The 17,906-nt window shown below is 37.7% G+C and overlaps 2 protein-coding genes across 4 annotated transcripts in view; both read left to right on the forward strand.

The window, feature by feature from the left end:
- The first annotated feature begins 1,614 nt into the window (after positions 1-1,614).
- On the forward strand, positions 1,615-10,411 carry stra6l (STRA6-like). The gene is made up of 18 exons (XM_005944477.2): positions 1,615-2,280; positions 2,704-2,776; positions 3,530-3,630; positions 4,196-4,326; positions 4,411-4,531; positions 4,756-4,801; positions 4,962-5,087; positions 5,752-5,825; positions 6,665-6,773; positions 6,902-7,055; positions 7,337-7,412; positions 7,548-7,629; positions 7,740-7,788; positions 8,047-8,164; positions 8,265-8,384; positions 8,811-8,974; positions 9,376-9,519; positions 9,636-10,411. The coding sequence occupies exons 1-18, from the start codon at positions 2,255-2,257 to the stop codon at positions 9,854-9,856; spliced, it is 1,935 nt and encodes a 644-aa protein (XP_005944539.1). The 5' UTR covers positions 1,615-2,254; the 3' UTR covers positions 9,857-10,411.
- Positions 10,412-10,789: 378 nt separating this feature from the next.
- The window catches only part of tdrd7a (tudor domain containing 7 a), a 17,875-nt gene continuing 10,758 nt past the window's right edge, over positions 10,790-17,906 (forward strand). Inside the window, exons 1-10 of one of the 3 annotated variants that reach the window (XM_005944479.3) lie at positions 10,790-10,971; positions 11,587-11,816; positions 11,934-12,078; positions 12,244-12,358; positions 12,475-12,570; positions 12,753-12,781; positions 13,298-13,338; positions 13,606-13,776; positions 16,812-17,243; positions 17,406-17,602. In XM_005944479.3, the coding sequence (XP_005944541.1) occupies positions 11,613-11,816; positions 11,934-12,078; positions 12,244-12,358; positions 12,475-12,570; positions 12,753-12,781; positions 13,298-13,338; positions 13,606-13,776; positions 16,812-17,243; positions 17,406-17,602 (1,430 nt within the window). In that variant the 5' untranslated portion in view covers positions 10,790-10,971; positions 11,587-11,612. The other 2 variants (XM_005944480.3, XM_005944481.3) reach the window with 2 other exon arrangements.

Below are 17,906 nucleotides of genomic sequence, written 5' to 3' on the forward strand. Positions count from 1 at the left end.
CTTCTGTATGTGGGGTACTTTTAAGTGAAATTATATTTGTGTTAGATCGGGGTTAGTTAGTTTGGGGAGCAGCTGCAGTTGTAGAAGCACACTGACATAATGAAGTTTTATTGTTTTACAACACTGAGTTGAAGGGTTTATGCTTCAACATTGATCACCAAAAACAACAGTCAAATGTCACAGACAAAATATCTCTGTAAAGTATAGTTAAGTTGACTTCATTATAAATAGGAAATACAGAATACTTGGGTACATATGCATACGCACTTTGCAATATGGGGCTGTTATGTCAGGTGTGTCAGTTTTACTTTAGTTATTAAATTCTATGCACTCATACACTTAGTGAACATTTTACATATTAACAATACAGCAGTAGTAGTTTCTCATTCTAGTGCACAGTTTGAATCAGTGTACTTACTTCTTTGAAGGCCAAATTATTTTTTTGGCCTTTCTTTATTTCTTGACTATTATATGAACTATTTTTAATATATATATATATTTAAAGTTTTCTTTGGGTTTTTTTAAGGTGCAGAAGAGAGGTCTGGACTCATGAGAAAGGTGACATATTTTTAAATAGAAACTTTATATTTGAGTACTTTCAGGGATTGGATTTGTTTTAACTGAAGCTACAGCTTTGTTGCCGAAATGTTGTTAGTATTATTGTATCTATTATAGAATATAAATGACAAATGTTTACCTTTCTGCCAGCCTACTTGTCCTGACACGGGAGAGATTGTGGCGTGTCCTTTGAACCTCTCTCCTGTATGTGGCAGCGATGGAAACACTTATGCAAATGAGTGTCAGCTGTGTGCCCAGAGACAGTGAGTACACACAGCTGCTCTACACTCCCAGTATTCACACATTACTTCAACATCACCCAAGCCTGCATTAAGGAGGATATAATACTTGCACATCCATCTGTTTGTAAAAAATAAATTAGACAAATAATTGCTTCATGATTCAAATAATGAAGCTTTCCAGTTCATTCTTGATTCATTTTTATGAGTAATAAGCATGTAGATGTTAGTGATTTTTTAGGAAAGTAATAGTTATATCATGGGAAATGATAAAGTTCTACATTTGAACAGGTCATTTAGCAGCAATGCTCTTATTCAATATTGCCAAAAATACTGACAAAACTATAGAAGATAGGATTAAGATAAGATAAAATCCTTACATAGGAAATATTGTGAGTCTGAGTAAAATAAATAAAGTCAATGCTGTGGTAATGTGAGTTTTTTTTTTTTTTATCAGATAATGATTAAAATAAAACATTATCTTATATAGGCTTGAATCTTCCTCAAATGACAGACAGATTTAGCTACAGGACAGTAATGCTATTTTAGGATGATGTCATTCTTTTAAAAAACAAGATCTCTGTCTCTGTTTCTCCCTCTTTCTGTTTGTTCATGACCCGGTAACTCCTGACACATTTTATCTCTGTTCACAGATGAAATGTGACCTGTAGTTAACATGACCTCATTTTCACTCTTTATCATATGTTAAACTAAAAGTCATTTGACAGAAATCATCCCAGTCATGTCGTTATTATTTTCTTATCAGATCAACGAAGGTGGACATTATGATTGTCAAAGAGCAGAGCTGCTGACCTCCACACCTGGTGAAGTCACTGTCAAGGGCCCAATCAGAATCAAGTGAAATGATTCCAACTGTTTTAAATACTTACCGCAATCAATAAATATCATTCAACAGTGTGCTTGGGGTATTTTCTTTTGTTATCCACCAAATTCACATTTCACCAAAGCAGACAATAATAAGGAGGGTGAAACAGACGAAAGATTGAACAAATGTTTCAGTGAAGACAATGCTGAATAGAAGAAAGAAAGAAGAGATTTGTTATTTAGAGACAGGAATCAGTGTAACATTCCTTTGTAAAGTGAAGACACAAGGTGAATGAACACTTGGTTATCTAACTGGGTGAGCTAACTGTTTACACTCCTTTCACTGAGTAACACAGTGGTCGATAGTGTATGTGTGTGGCAGAAAGAGTGACAGAAAGAGGAAGGACTGGACAGACAAAGAGCGAGACCAAACGAAAAAAGAAAAAACACAGAGGACAGTAAAACAGCAGAGTTATAAAAGTGTTGAGTCCTGAGGCCAAAGGTCAACTTCATATTAGTCACATGACTAAAACCAGGAAAAGGAGAAGTGGGATCACTCCACAGCCTGCTTTATCTTTACAGCACAGCAGAAACAAAGTTTTCTGGACAGTAATGAACCAACTTATCGAAAGATGATTAGAAACTTGCTGGAACATGAGTGAGTACAAACTTTAAACACTAAATGTTAAATGTGTTACATTACAGATCTTTACTTACTGTTGTAATCAGCTGTATATTGTTGTCGCCGATCGAGTTTACAAACTGATTCTAGGAGTTTGAAACAAAGACACAGGGACAGAACTTGAACTGACTTTATCAGTGCACTATGAACCCTTTTTATTAAATGCTCTTTTATCTCTATCTGATTTAGTAAGTAAAGCTTTGGTAAGGTTTTGCAAGGCTTATTCCACTCAGATCAGCACTTTAGTTTAAATAGGCTCTGTCCTGTTGGTGTCTTTTTAGTCTATCAAATTAATTTGTACTCAGCAGAACAAAAGGGAACAAACTAGGTGTTCCTTAATTTGTCATGTGTTACAGTGCATTATGTTACATTGTGTTCATAGTATCGTTGTGTCTCCAGGGTCTCCCCGGATGAGGATTGTCACCAAAGAGTGTCTGTGGAGCTAATCTTGCATCTTTCACTCATACCAGCAGTAAGCTATTCATTCATTAAAACTGCATCTTAGACATGGTCAACTACAACACTGCCTATAATAAGACCATATTAATAATGCAGAGTTTCAGAAACTCCCTTAATAATTGAAATTTGTTTTGTATTTGAACAACTCAAGTATGTAGTGTCCCAACTTAATTTCAGCCTATTTTATTCAAAAGATGTCTATTATCCATGGTGGGGTGTTTTTTTTTATTACTAACGTTTTTTGTAGAGAATTGAAAAATATTTGTAATGCAAGTAATGTGTTAAATTACTACGTTATCAAAAAAAATATTATATTTACTATACCACCCAACAGTGGCCAGAAATACAAGCCAGAAACTGTCACCTAACTCAAGAAATGAATAAGTGTTGTGTGTGCTCACAACAGAAAACTTAGCACTCTAACTTTGAATGGTAACTTTAGTCACTTTTACTGAAGACAACATTGAAAAAAAAATAAAAGAAAGTCTGGGGTGACTCTAAACTTTTGCATAGTATTGTGTAACCAAGGATTACGAGTAGCACTAGCGCAGTGCTACTGGGAATGCAGGGTAACAGCATAGCAACATACAAAAAAACTGCTGCCACAATAAGTGAGCAGCACTGACTGGTGCAGCAATATATAAGGATCAAATAAAGCCTTTATAAGAGACCCATATGCTCACCCTATTTCCTTGTTCACACAGTTGATGTGAACGTGACATTATTATTTATTATAGTATTTATGATGTGATATCTTTTCATCCAGGTGTTGATTGCAGGGGTGCTGTCATTCCTTCAGAAACGAGCCCAGAGGCTGGCCATTGACGACAGACTGCCATTCCTAGATCGACGTTTTGCTATAGTTGTGTAAGTCAACAGGAGTAGTAACAACAGATGGGTCCTCAAGTCAGTGTCTTATCTTTTATTATACAATAAAACGAGACGTAAATATCAGTCATAAGTTTGTAGTTTTAAACTAATGTATTAGTGTTAAAATTAATTAATTATGCAATCATCTAGGTAAGGAATTCTCAGAAAGTTGATTTTGTTCTTCGTTTTCAGTGGGAGAAAGTTTTCGTCACTCTTCCTCTCATGACTGAAACCAGCACCACTGATGAACAATGGGAACAATTACTTGTCAGCCCGTTGTTTGTCAGTAGTGCTAGTTTCAGTCATTATGCAAAACCACTGTTTATAACGTTGGGGAAACCTGCATTCAGCTGAGACCGAAGAAGTCACTTGGATGGGTGACGAAACCGTTGTCCTACTGAAAACGCTACGTCCAGATGACCAGAATCAACTTTTTGGGATATCCCCTACTAAGTTTCACTGACATCCTTTAAGAATCATTTACTTGTGTCTGTATGACTACAGCATCACTATGGCTTTTTCTGTACTTATGGTTGTTTTTCTATTAATCATTGTGCCTCAGCCCTTTGGATACTGTAGGCAGCCTCAGTAATCGTTGGTCTTATGGCTTTGCCTTTGGGGCCGTATCAAGCAGCGTCTTGCTCCTGTTCTCTGAAAACTATGTCCCGTTCACTGTTCCATCCTGGGCCAGAGGTACATTGTTATCCTCTTACTTTTTTACTGTAGAGTTTCCAAGAATTGTGTTGACAGATACACTGTTCTGACTGTTATCCTCAGCTTTTCTGTACCTGATTGGAGCTTTAGAAGTGGGCTTGGTTTATTTCCCTTTCTTTGCCTGTCTGTCCACACCATTCAGAATGACAGGGGCAGTGCTGGGAATACTCTACTCTCTATTTTGGTAAATATTCAGACATAGTCTATGTATGCATGTTTTACAACATCATTTAAAGCTTCTCATAAACAAAAACAAAAATAAACTAATGGTTAATTTAAAAAAGGAACTAAAAACACAAAATATAATAAAAAAAAGTTGGAGATTAAATAGATAGATTAACTGGTTGATGTGTGGGTGATTTAATTTTATTAACAACCGTATTACACATTTGTGTTTTTATGTTGTAGGATAGGAATTACAGCCTGGGAAACAGTCACTTGTCCCAGTGGTAAGGTAGGAAACCCAGCAATGTACCGTCCATCAAGCTTTCACAATATTCGACCCATGTTAATTAAAGGCATTCAAACTCTGCTGAACATTTAGCTATGAAGTTGCCTAGTGCATTAAGCTTTGAAGAACACATTTATGATTGTCTGTGTTTATGGTTTTAAAGATACTGGGTAAATACCAAAAGGTGATTTCCCAGTGGCCCCGTATGCTCTCCCTCATCTTCCTCTTCGGGCGATTTATTTACATCCTGGTCAAAGCTATTCGAATACGCCTGCACATGGAACAAGAGGTCAGAAATACCAATACATGGATTGTGATGATTCCTACTAAATACGTGTACAACATAACGTCATTACTGCCATCAAGAATATTATGTTGTTGGTAGCAAATGTGTGTGCATGTGCCCCATTCTGCCTGTAAACACAATAGATCACATGTTTTTTAAATTCTGATAAAACTTTGTAAGGGTGTAGAGTGGGGATGTGTTAACATTACATTAAAATTTGACTTACATTCACCAAGGTCTTCAAGTTGAACTTAATGATTTATTGGTTAAAAATGGACAAAAAGTCTCATTACCTCATCACACAAACTATTATTCTTACCAGTGTAGTTTGTATTTTCAACACACATACACATTTTACTAAAAATAATTACAATAAAAATTATGTCAGGTATTCTCTATTGAAATGGGCTTCAGCAGGGCAAACAACAATAGCCTGCAGTACAAACTTCCATACATTTTAAAAAAAAGAACAAAGAAAACAAAATTCATACATTAAAAATACAAAGATAATAAAATGAATACTACCCAGATAGTAGCTGCCTTGGTTGAAGTCGATGTCAGTTGCTATCTTAATAACGTTTTTTTTTTCATAATAGATTAGAAAGTTACAATTTTTTATGAATATAGTGAATTTTGTCCGAGTATGAATGTCTGAATCTGTTGCCAGGACTCTGCAGAGCTAACTGAGCGACACCAGGTTCAGCATGTTAAGAGACTGCTGCAAAAGACACCCGGACATAGGTAAATACACCCACTCGTATACACGAATGAAATTGGTTTAAGGCTGCCGGCAACCAGCGCCATCTTACCTTTCCTCCCGTACAGACATTACACAGACATCACATGGGGAAGACAGGTCAGGAACAATGGAGGAGAAAAAGGAACTCCACCCATACTGATACTGAGCCGCTAAAGTGAGATCAGTTTGAGAACAAAATAGAGAACAGAATAGACATCCCCCCTCATTGCATAGACAGCATGCATCTGTTGTCATGGTTCCGAATAGGTAGATGTTGTTCAATCTCCTCCATCAAGAGTGTCACCAGGCACACAACGCAACCGACCATCAAGTATCCATCAGCAAACTTCTGCAGGACAAGCTTCTCAATGGGGTGTCAATTTCATTAAGGGACCAGTTGATGAAATTCATAATTCTTTAAGTTTTAGAGAACAAGACTGAGAGACTCTCAGAGGGTTAGAGTTAGACTAGACAAAGACAAGAGAAGCCAAGCAGGGAAAGATATTTGAGATTTCCTGAATTTTTATGTATTTTTACAAATCTTCAGGGTATCCTAGTTTCATTCTAATATAAAATGTGACTCAACATTGGATGTTAAGTTTTAATGACTGCATTTGATAGAAACTGAGTTTCAGACTGATTTAAAGCCCAGTCTGCTGTGTTCAAGCCATTTCAAAAGGTTTTAGTATCAAAAATGTGAGAGTTAACAATCCAGCTAATTGAAAATCACACGTGTCACAGTTCTGTAGAGAATTTTCAGTGCTGTTAAAAAAATGCTGCAGCTGCTATTGAACCTAAGAACAGGACAAATTGAAACTTTTCATCCATGTTTGTGTTGCAGTATGCCACTTACCTGGTTCCAAAGGAGGGTTTATGAGTGGGACCCCCACTTCAAGTATCCCAGCAGAATCATTGGCACTGTTGTAATATCCCTAATAGGCCTATATACGGTACGGAAAAATATATTTTATGATTTTCTTGAATCGTCTAATTGATTCCCTTTGTTTGGTGTTATTTAAATGATTTATGCTTCTTCTGCGGGGACTCCTATATTCATTTATCTTTTCCATTCCTTTAGATGACACTAGCAGACTACAGTGTCAGTAGTTCTACTTTTGACAAAATTGAAACTTGGAAAAATACACTGAAAGATGTGGTTACTGCATGTAACGAGACAGAATCCCTGGGATACATGGTACCACAGCTGGAAGAATTTATCGTTGTGGCCAGGAGTAAGTAGTCCCTTCAGACTTTTAAAGGGGGAGCATTTATGAACCCTGTGATTAATATCACATATTATGTGTAAAGTGGATATCAGACACATTTTATTTCCTGCTGTTTCGAGAGTTAATATTGCCAGTAGGAATTACCAAATAAACCTCTATTAGAAAATTGAATAATATTTTTGTTAAATATTAGGAACACAATGGTCATCGCCATTTATAAGAATACAAAGTTATACAGTAATATAAAGTTATGTATGTTTGAATTTATGTTTGTTTGTTTATTTAAGAATCCTGGCTAGCCACCACCATCTTTGCCAGTCTTAACTCTGTTGCCTACACCTTCCATGTTTTGGCATGTTACAGGTAAGAAATTTAAGAAACGGGTATAATGACTGTTAGCTATATTTAGTTTACAGCAAGACTACCATTTCTACTACCAGCAAGCAGACAAACAGATCTGAATTTGTCTGTAATTTAATGAGCTTACTGTTGCTTTAGGAAACACTTAAGGAGGCTCTGGAAAGGACAGAAAGTATTTCTTCCTGAGAAGTTTCATAAGCCTAGATCTGCTACGAGTGTGGTAAGCAAAACACTTGGATGCAAACACGCATACTGTAGAGCTGAAGTGATTTTAAATTATTGCATTCTTAACAAAGTACACAAAAATGTTTGTGCCATGAATTTTACCAGGCTTCCATTGCAAGATACTCGGGCTGGCAAATCGCTTTCACACTGTGGGGTAAGCTTTTCTTACCGTAAACTTTCAAAACAAGGACAACTGGCCTGATCTAAATAGGACATCCTGTATTAGGACTTGAGAACCAAATCTTAAGAATCATTTTCATACAGTAGCTTTCATCAAAATGCAAATCTATGTAGATGTAATCTATGCCAATAGATGAAATTAATCACAGAAAAGCTGTCTGATTTATTATACAGGCAGCTATTATAAGGAAAATATTTTTACAGTTGTTAATTATTTCTGCTTTTTTTTTAGGCTACCTGATTGTCCATTTTGTCCACTTCCTGTTTGCTTTGCTGATTGCTTACGTGGTGGTTCTTCCTATACTGAATGGGAAAGTGCTTAGCATGCTCTCCACACTGGGAACTATATTGTAAGGCTGTTTTTCTTTCTATAAGTGTGTTGCTATGATTACATATATAAATTAATGTGCACTCTGGCTGACCTTTAATGTTTTTCTGTGTCTCTTTTAGTCTGACCATCTGCATTGTAATTAGCCTGGTGATTCTTCAAATAATTTTGGTTCAGATCTTCTTCCTTCAGAACAAAATAGATGCCACAGACAAAGAGAAACCTCTAGCCCTCAACAACAGGTAGGTGTATCTCATATAAAGTGTGTTCTTGAGTCACACCAACACTCAGATCTTTCATTTGCCAGCAATTCGTCGTGGTAGAAAAATGCCAAAAGGCTGATGTAATTTCACTAACCCACATTTTAAAAATCCAAAAATCTCTCGTAAATCTCACATACTCAGTAAGTGGCTCATTAGTTAGCAGATACAAAATATTTAAAGTAGTATGAAAGCATTATTGGCACTTTTTCAAGGAGATTTGCATATTCACAAGCAACCAGATGACCACCAGAGTCATAAAGAATTATAGTTAATATTTAATAGTTAATAGATATATATTGATTTCCAATACTAACATCACTTAACAATTATTTTTCAAATATTAATAAGACAAAAGAATTTAACTCAAAGCACATTAACTTGAAATCACAATTTCCCCCTTTTTAGGAAGGCATTTCACTGCTTCAACTACTTCTTCTTTTTCTACAACGTGGTTATGGGGATGACCACCTGCATACTGAGGCTTCTTTTAAGCATTGTGGTGGGAACATGGTTGGTGTCTCGCATAGACCGAACTATTATGCAGCGGGGGTATGAGAACATGGATGCTGGTAAGCTTAGATTCAACTAAAAACATATAGTTAAGAAAAAAAGATCACATCCAAACCTAAACTCTTTGGTATTTTAATATACTGCAGTAATAATGAAAAATAATTTTATCATTCATATTATTTGATGTCCAGAAGACCACATTCAGATGCATCCACGAGATGGCAGCATTTCAATGAGAATTACAAGTTACTTTGTCTCAAGGCAAATATTGGTATCAGTCAAATATTGATTAAAGCTAGTAAAAAACAACAACAACAAAAAGATGTTATTTCACAAAAAACATGTAAAAAACATGTAAAATGACAGCTTTGTGCTCATTTATGTTACTGCAATACCCTGTCTGATGGTGTGTGAATTTGTATCTCTGAATATTGATAATTGTATTTCCCCTTTTATCCAGGCTACACTACATGGATTGGGATGATCTTTGCTGACCATTATCACAACAACCCAGTCATGGTATCTTTCTGTCAGATGCTGGTGTCAAGTATGCTGCAGAGACACAATTCATCTGCTTACTCCACATTCGACAATAATGTGTCAGGTCAGTGGTGTGTCTGCGTGTCTCTTCCATTTATAGACACCTTTATACTGCTTTGACCTTTCTGTCATCTGATCTTTCTCAAACTTCTGTTTTATTATCACTTTCTGTTTGTTCAGAACCCCCTGTGAACAGTCGGGCCAGGAGGCGTTGGGCTTTGCTTTACACATTACTAAGGAACCCTCCCCTGATCATGCTAAGAAAGCACCACCTCTCCTCCTCATCTCCCCCAGCAGACACAGTGCTGCAGGCTTGGATTTTGGCATCTCAAACACAGAGGCAACAGGCATTGTCAGAGCTGCCACCAGAGATCAAATTGCCACCAGAAGAAGACTGTTAATAACACATTTGATTCTGGTTCTTTAAAAAAAAAAAGCTGGAATCCAATGAATGACGAAGACCTTTAATGGAGACTTGTTATAAAGCAGAAGGAAGTTTTTCAGCACTGCCATAATCTCACTACCTGTTATGTCACCAGCTGAGAGTGCCATAAATAAGTTTAGAACAACTTCACTAATTTGCTAGTTAGTGAATGTACTTCTTTTTAATGGAGTTCTGTGGCCTAGGGTCTGTGGGTTTTATGTGTGTATTGTTTTTTACAAATACATAGTTTTTACTCAGACTTGGCATAAGAATTCAAACATGAGTTCATGCCATCTCTTTCCCTGACTCAGAATGAAAGCATCTGCTGTGAAGGCAAATTAAAAAAAACATATAAATGTATAAATGCAGGGATAAACAAACCTTTGTATATTGTCACAACCTCTATAACATCTCGAGTTGGAGCTGGCCACACAGTTACTTGACCTACACCACACAGCTATTGTGCTTGTTATTTTTATTTTGTCTTGGCAGCATAAAATCTAACTGCTAATAAACACTACTTTTCCTTAAATGTCTGGTTGTGTTTAATAGTGAGCATTCATACAATTTTTTATAGTAGTACATATATAGAAAGGCCAGTGTAGGTTGTAGGTTGCTGAAAATAAAATCAAAATACAAATTAATAAAATGATACCAGAAATCCTAGAGTTGATGTTATTTGGATTAATACTTTGAACAATTAATCAAGGATAATGTATACCAGATGCAAAATTACTGGTATATTGTATGAATGATGCAAAACAGCATACTAATAATAAATTTACAACAAACATTTGCTTTGAGAATAGTGAAGTCTTTTTCTGCGATAAAAGTTTAAATTTTCCACAACACTTAAAAGCAGCTTTTCAAAAAAATTGATTAAACCTTTTTTGTGTGATGTAAGAAAATATGTGTTAGCTAGTTAAATGTTTACGAGACAAATAAAAAAAAAAAGCGACGTAATGTTTAAACGTATATGAGGCGGTTCAAAATTGCGCTGTTCAGGATAATTAACTACTGGGAGTTGTGGGCGTGCGCGAGATTTTGAGTTCGCGAGAGAAGAGTTTCCAGGCGTTTGGTTAACAGGTGCAGGTACTATTAACTTTTAACCGTCTCCCTGTCGATAAAATTACTAAATTTAAGTTGATGTTAATTGCGCAACATAGATGTTTTTCGCTGGTTTATGGTTTATGTCAACTGTGGGCCGAAATGAAGGACTATTTCCGACCTCTGAACGAGCTACTTTGTACTAACAGTTAGCCGTTAGCCAACTCCCGCTGTTTGCGCCATTTTTCTCCATGAGGATTAAAAAGGAGTCCAGTAATGAGGCACTGAGATTTTGCTCTTTGCATCAATGATACAAACGTGGTATACCAAAATCTCACACACCAAACTTATTGGTGAGGTTTTCGACACCTGAAACTCCTACCTAATCGTTAGTCACTCCCGTGACTCCCTTTACAGGCTAAATTCATGAACCTGAGTGGAAAGAAAAAAAAAAGATTTCGGACATAATGAGTGTGCCCCAAACGTGTTGGTATGTTAACTTAGGGACCAAAGATTTGTAGAGTTTTAAAGTATCCAAACTGTAAAATATATCAGAGGTCTTTGAAAATAAGAAATGTGCTGTTGAAGCTCACATTTTTGTTACAATGTTATGTTTTTGTTTTTAAAAAAAACCATGTTTTGCTTTCCGTTTTTTCTCAGTTCTGTGTAAGTCTCAGTTTGCCAAGATGGCAGATGCCGAGTTCGTCGAGAGGATATTGCGGGCTGTCCTCCAGTCCAGCAAAGACGGCGTGTCAATTGACAACCTTCAGTCGGAGTACCGGTCACTGTGTGGAGAGAACATCCCACTGGAGAAGCTGGGCTTCTCAAAGCTCGAGGACTACCTCAGAAGCATTCCCTCCGTTGTGAAACTTGAGTACGGCATGGGTCAGGTGAGTGTATTGTTTAAAAAATGTTTTCCCTCTACACTACTGCCTCATCAAAGAACTGGGAGACGTATAACTGCTAGAAATTTTTATTAAACAATTTTTTATTAATCCTTACCTTAGTTACAGTGCTTAGCTGCAGTGTATGAGGAGACTGCCAACATTGCTCAATTGGTTGCCAGGCAGAAAACCTCGAAGAAATCTGGTCGCTCCCAGATTGTGAACTGCAAGATGAGATTCAAGCCTCCCAACTCGTACATGCTCAATGGTAGGTGTTTCTTAGTTGGAACAACTAATTAATCATGGTCTCGTCTTAGACAGAGAAAAAAAAAAAGATTAATGTCATAATGATTGGGCAGGATTTCATACACTGTATCTGTGGGGAAACATTGGTCATTATTTATATGGTTTGTTTTTCTTTCCTTGGTTTTAGTGAGGCCAAGGACTTCACTCCGCCAACCTTCTGCTCATAGTAAATGTTATTCATCAAAAAACCGTTCTTGGCCCTATGGTGGCTATAGAGGTTTCAGTGCCTCAGGGGACTACAGGTTAACAATATCTTCTTTACTTATTTATTCAAGGAATTATAAGCAATATTTAGACAATAAATTCAGCTTTGCAGAAATTCTTTGTCACACTCTGTCATAATCTTCTCAAATGCTAGGAAGTTGGACCAAGGTTTCAGCTCCATCACACCAGTTGAACACCGACAACCAGCTCCTCAACCAGCTTTAAAACCAGCATGTGTTACACTTAACAGGTGAAGATACACTTGTGGGCAAATTAAGCTTAAGCTCTCCTCAAAAAAATGTACTGTGTAATTTTAGTATGTATAGCCTTTAAGAATCATAGCTACATGAATGCAAAATTCTGTGTCCTGTTGAGTGACAGCTTATTGTTATGAAATCACATTGTGCTTTAAGATATCTATGTTGCTAACAGGAAAGAGAAGAACTTGATGAACTCCAAAGGTATTTGAGATTTTTCCTTTTTTTTTTTTTTTTTCTGATAGCACAACTTTCTAAGTTGAATCCAAGTATAACAAGAGTTACACAAATATAGTGCTTTTGCATATATCTGCTTTTAAACTGCTCTTTGGGCATATTTTTTTAGATCTTTTCAAGTCAGGCTTAGAAATGTATTACTAAAGAAAAGTGCAAACAGTACCAAGCTTGTTAGCAAAGTGAATTTGGCTGTGCAGCATCACAATATATAACTCTTGTAATCAGCTGCACAGATGACAGTTTAACCAGCACCATATTGAAGTGTTTGACTTTTTATCAGCTATAGTGCTCAGAACAATGTATGGTCACAATAATCATAGGATCTGAAATGAAACAAAGTTTTGCTCTAGTGCTAATGATTGATTTAAGAAGTTAATACAGCATATGTATAAAGATTAACAACAAACAGCAGTGCTCTGCTTTTGAGACTGGCTTGTATCAAAGTGTATTTACTTAATTTCTATCTTTTCAAACATTTTTCAGAAGTGAACCTACAGCGAGTATCTATGCCCAGCCAATCCCAGGTACGGTCTGTTGCTGTTAATTTTGTCAATATTAGAATACAAAGTGCTCTTTAGATGGTCAGGACAATCTTAATACTTCTGAGTAAAAAAAACACTTAGAATCCATATTTATACTATTTCAGTTAAACTATTTGATCACTGAAGTCACATCAGATGCTTTCTGTTTAAGAAAATAACTTTTGCATAGTTTTGATAATATGGTATAGTAGAAAGTTTTAACCCATAGGTGGCAATGCAACACATGATCGTTCAAATCCCTCCATGCAGGATAGTGAGTATGACGTGGAGCTGGTGCAGAGTCAAATAAGTCAGCTCCTGGAGAAGTACTACAGTGGACTGTGGATGTCAAAACTCTCAGAACTCTATTGTGATACGTTCAGTCGGAACCTCCATCCTCAGGTGCTCAGGGACATGGCAAAGTGGACACACGTGTGTACCGTAAGTTGAGTATTTTGGGTTTTTTTTTTTTTTGTTCTTTTTAATGTCTTGTTTTATGTTAGGTTGTAAACCCAGTGACAGTTTTCAATTTCACACTCAGTTCTGCAGTCTCAGAATCAATTATTTTGAAAACTTGTAGTTTAAAATGCCAAAAAAGGGTTAGTAAGGGTGGTTGTGGACGTATCGTGATGCCTTTTAAAAAAAGTACTTTTAGTCAAGTTTTTTTCTTTAACAAACTCTTAGGAAGTGATAGTATTTTCAGTTGAAATCGTTACCAGTACTAGTTTTCAGACCTATAGCAAAGGAAAAAGTAATGCTAGGCCTCAGAGTTGTTGAAGCTAGCTTAAGAGAGGTGGCAGTCAATGAGCAGTAGTATGGCTTCATGCCAGAAGAGTGCACTAGAAGGAGCTTCACTGTGGCCTTTTCTCAATTCTAAGTACGCGAGTATGCACTCGCGTTCTCGGGGAGACCGGACTTGCCGAGAACGTGAGCACAGACTCGCGATTTCTACATTTGGAACACCAGCGTACTTGATGATGTCACAGTTTTTACTGCTGTCCCCTCTTAATTTAACTGAGTAATATGTTATGAAGCTTAACTTTAATCACAGCCAAACCGATTTACTCAGGAACAAATAAAACACTGAAATAAACCAAACGTTAACTTTTAGAAGTGATCTAAGTGACTTATATATCATGTTTAACCTCAGTAGCGAAATAAAATAAAAATAGTGTACATGTATGTTTTAATAAAAACAAGCAGGTGAGATGTTAGAACGCTTTTATTTATATTTTAGTGGACACTCAATACAATAGACAGCTGCTGGGTTTTGGGGTTTGTTTAACCTGAGTAGGGCTGCCACGATTAGTCGACTAGTCACGATTATGTCTACTATTAAAATCGTCGACGACTAATTTAATTGTCGACGCATCGTTTGAAGCTTTGTAAGATCACAAAGGACGCAGGAATGAGTAGTAGGATTTAAGAGTGTAATAACGGACTGAAACAGAAGATGGCAGCACTGCATGTACAAGGATGCCAGCTGCCGTTAAACCCCGAAGAAGAAGAAGAAGAAGCTGTGTCCCAGAATTCATAGCGCAGCCCAGCGCAGTTGTCAACAATGGCGGCAGCTAGTTAGTTTTAACTTTACTCTTATTATTCTTTCTGGTTCACAAAATAAACGTTTAACATATTTTCAGGCGAGAATGTAGCTGTGTAAACCTCAAATATCTGCTCAGTTTATCAAGACACCACATATTTTCAAAAGCGCTCCGACGTTTTCGGAGACGTCTGTTACCCACTAGCTCGTTAGCTAGGCGGGGGCAAGGCTAACTAGAGCCGTGAGAACACCGGACTCCCGGCAAATCGTTTTCAAACCCACCGCCGTCCTTCGCTAGTCAGGTTAAACATATATATAAGTCACTTAGACAACTTAAAAATGTTATTGTTTGGCTTTCTTTAGTATTTTATTTGTTCCTGAGTAAATCGGTTTGGCTGAGATTAAAGTTATAGTTTTTGCACAGCTAAAACTGTCAAGCAGACAGCTGATTATCAGAAGTGTGAGACGCTGGAGAATATACTCCGGTGTCCTGTTATATTTTAGAAAGCAAGGAGTTTATTAAACTTCACCGAAACAATCTGCAAATTTCATTAAAAATTAATAAACTACCATCTTGTCTTTATTTTTAGTTAGCGCAAACACTTCAAGCTGTAAGCTAATGATAGTTATATAAGACCAGATGCTGCTGGTGCAATAAGCTGTACGCTGTACGTCCAATGGATGATGATCTGATTAGTCGACTAATCGCAAAAATAATCGGTGACTAGTCGACTATCAAAATAATCGTTTGTGACAGCCCTAAACCTGAGTAGCGAAAAGACGTAGGGGGTGTTGAAAATGTTGCGCCGGGAGTCCGCTGCTCTCGCCGGCTCTAGTGATCCTCAACCTCGCTATCTGCTATAGAGCTGGCGGGTCACAGACGTCTCCAAAAACATCAGAGCACATTTTGAAATATATGATATCTTGATAAATCGAGCAGATATTTGAAGCTTACACAGCTACATTCTCGCTTGAAAATAACTTAAAAGTTTATTTTGTGACTCAGAAAGAGTAATATTTAAAAGTTTTTAGCCCCGCACGTCCACCATTACTGCATTTGAGTTTTGGACGAAATGCATTCTGGGATATTTAGCTGTACCAAGTCCACACAAGTCACCACCGATGCATGCTCGATAAAACGGGCGGAGCGAGAACACATCCGGGACTTTTTCGCGTTCTCGGCTTGATGCGTACTTTGAATTGGAACAGTACTTGGTCTCCGACTGATGACGTATCACGAGAACGCAAGTATGCACAAGTACGCATATTGAGACAGGCCCTGTGTCTCTGTGGATGAAGAGAAAGCATATGATAAGGTGCCAGCTAACTATTGTACTGCACGAGGAAGTCAGGAGTGGCAAGGAGAAGCATGTGAGGTGGTATAGGATATGTATGCGGACACTGAAATGGTGGTGAGGTGTGTAATGGGAGTGACAGATGGGTTCAAGATGGGGATGGGATTACATCAGGGATCAGCTCTGAGCCCCTTCTTGCTTGCAGTGTTGATGGGCAGGTTGACAGATGAGGTCAAGTAGGAGTTTCCCTGGATGTCATCTGTGAGCACCAATCTGTAGTAAAAGTAGCGAGCAGGTGAAGGAGAGTCTGTAAAGATGGAGGTATGCACTGGAGTGAAGAAGAAAGTTGGATGCAAGACAGAATACACACGTATAAAATGAGAGGGAGGTAGCAGAGTTTAAGATGCTCAGAATTTCACTGGGAATGACCAGGATAGACAAGATTAAAAATGCCAGCTGCCAGGCAGGAGTACATGTAAGATTCCTGGATTTAGTGAAGGTGGTCATGGAGAGGGTTAGAATGACAGAAGGGTGTTAGAGATGGGGTAAGTTGGAGGTGTGTTGCGGTCTTTGATTGTATGCTTAACAGCTTTATTTAAGATGTTCACTTTTTTGTGTGTCTCATTTATCTTCTTCCAAAGGTAGAGGAACTTTCCACCAACCGAGCCGACCGGCTGGTCTACCCTCCTCTGCCTACCAAGAAATCTCCTGTTCCTTTAAAGAGCACCACCAGCACTTCACAAGCATCGCTCAACAATTTAAGCACTACCAGCACACATTTTTCTTCATGTCCCTCAACACCTGAAAGCCCTTGTACACAAGTCCCATTCAATCCCACTTCTGATTCTACACCATGTCCTCCATCAAAACCGTGTGCTGTTGTCTCAGCTGATGTTCGTCAGAAAATAAAGGAGCTCCTTTCCAAATACAGCCAGGGTCTGTGGGCCCATGCTATGCCCAAACTTTTTATGGAGGCATACAAGGTGCCATTCCCTGAGCATGTGCTGGACAACTTGTCTCTTTTGCTTGATATATGCAATGTGGAGTACCCCTCGCCACATGACAAGAAGAAGGTAAGAGATTGATGCAGTGTAGGTGACGTATAAGTTGAGTAAACTGCAGTAGGTGTTCTGATGGGTAACACAGAAACTGTAGGGGTGAAAATGGTGATTGTTTGCAGCTAAAACAACAATGATTTTAACAATGGTTATGTTTTCGTTCTTTCCTGTGATCAGGCCATCCTCTACAAATCAAGCAGAGCAGACATAAAACCCACAGACGGTCGAGAAAACCAGCAGGGTATAAGGCATCCTCTTCCTTCTGGTCTGAAGGTCCTGAGTCCTGTGGTTCCTCCCTCTTTAGTTCTTCCCTCAGTGCAATACCCATCAGTGCTGGTTACTGAAGTCAAGACCACCAATGCCGTTACTGTAAGGTGAGACAGACTTTATTAATGCAGACATTTTTGTACTTCTTAATGCATTATTAAATCTAAAAAATAATTTAAACCCAGTCAACAAAATGGAAGAGAAAAATCCAAAACCTTTTGTTATCAACATACCGTGGTTCAGGGGGTTGGGAAGTTCATCTTGTAACCGGAAGGTTGCCGGTTCGATCCCCAGCTCTGTCTGTCTTGGTAAATGGCCTGTATTTATATAGCGCTTTACTAATCCCTAAGGACCCCAAAGCGCTTTACATATCCAGTCATCCACCCATTCACACACACACACTGGTGATGG

This window comes from Haplochromis burtoni, unplaced genomic scaffold (genome assembly GCF_018398535.1).
Source record: "Haplochromis burtoni strain Fernald_Lab_line unplaced genomic scaffold, NCSU_Asbu1 Contig_409, whole genome shotgun sequence".
Lineage (NCBI taxonomy): Eukaryota > Metazoa > Chordata > Actinopteri > Cichliformes > Cichlidae > Haplochromis > Haplochromis burtoni.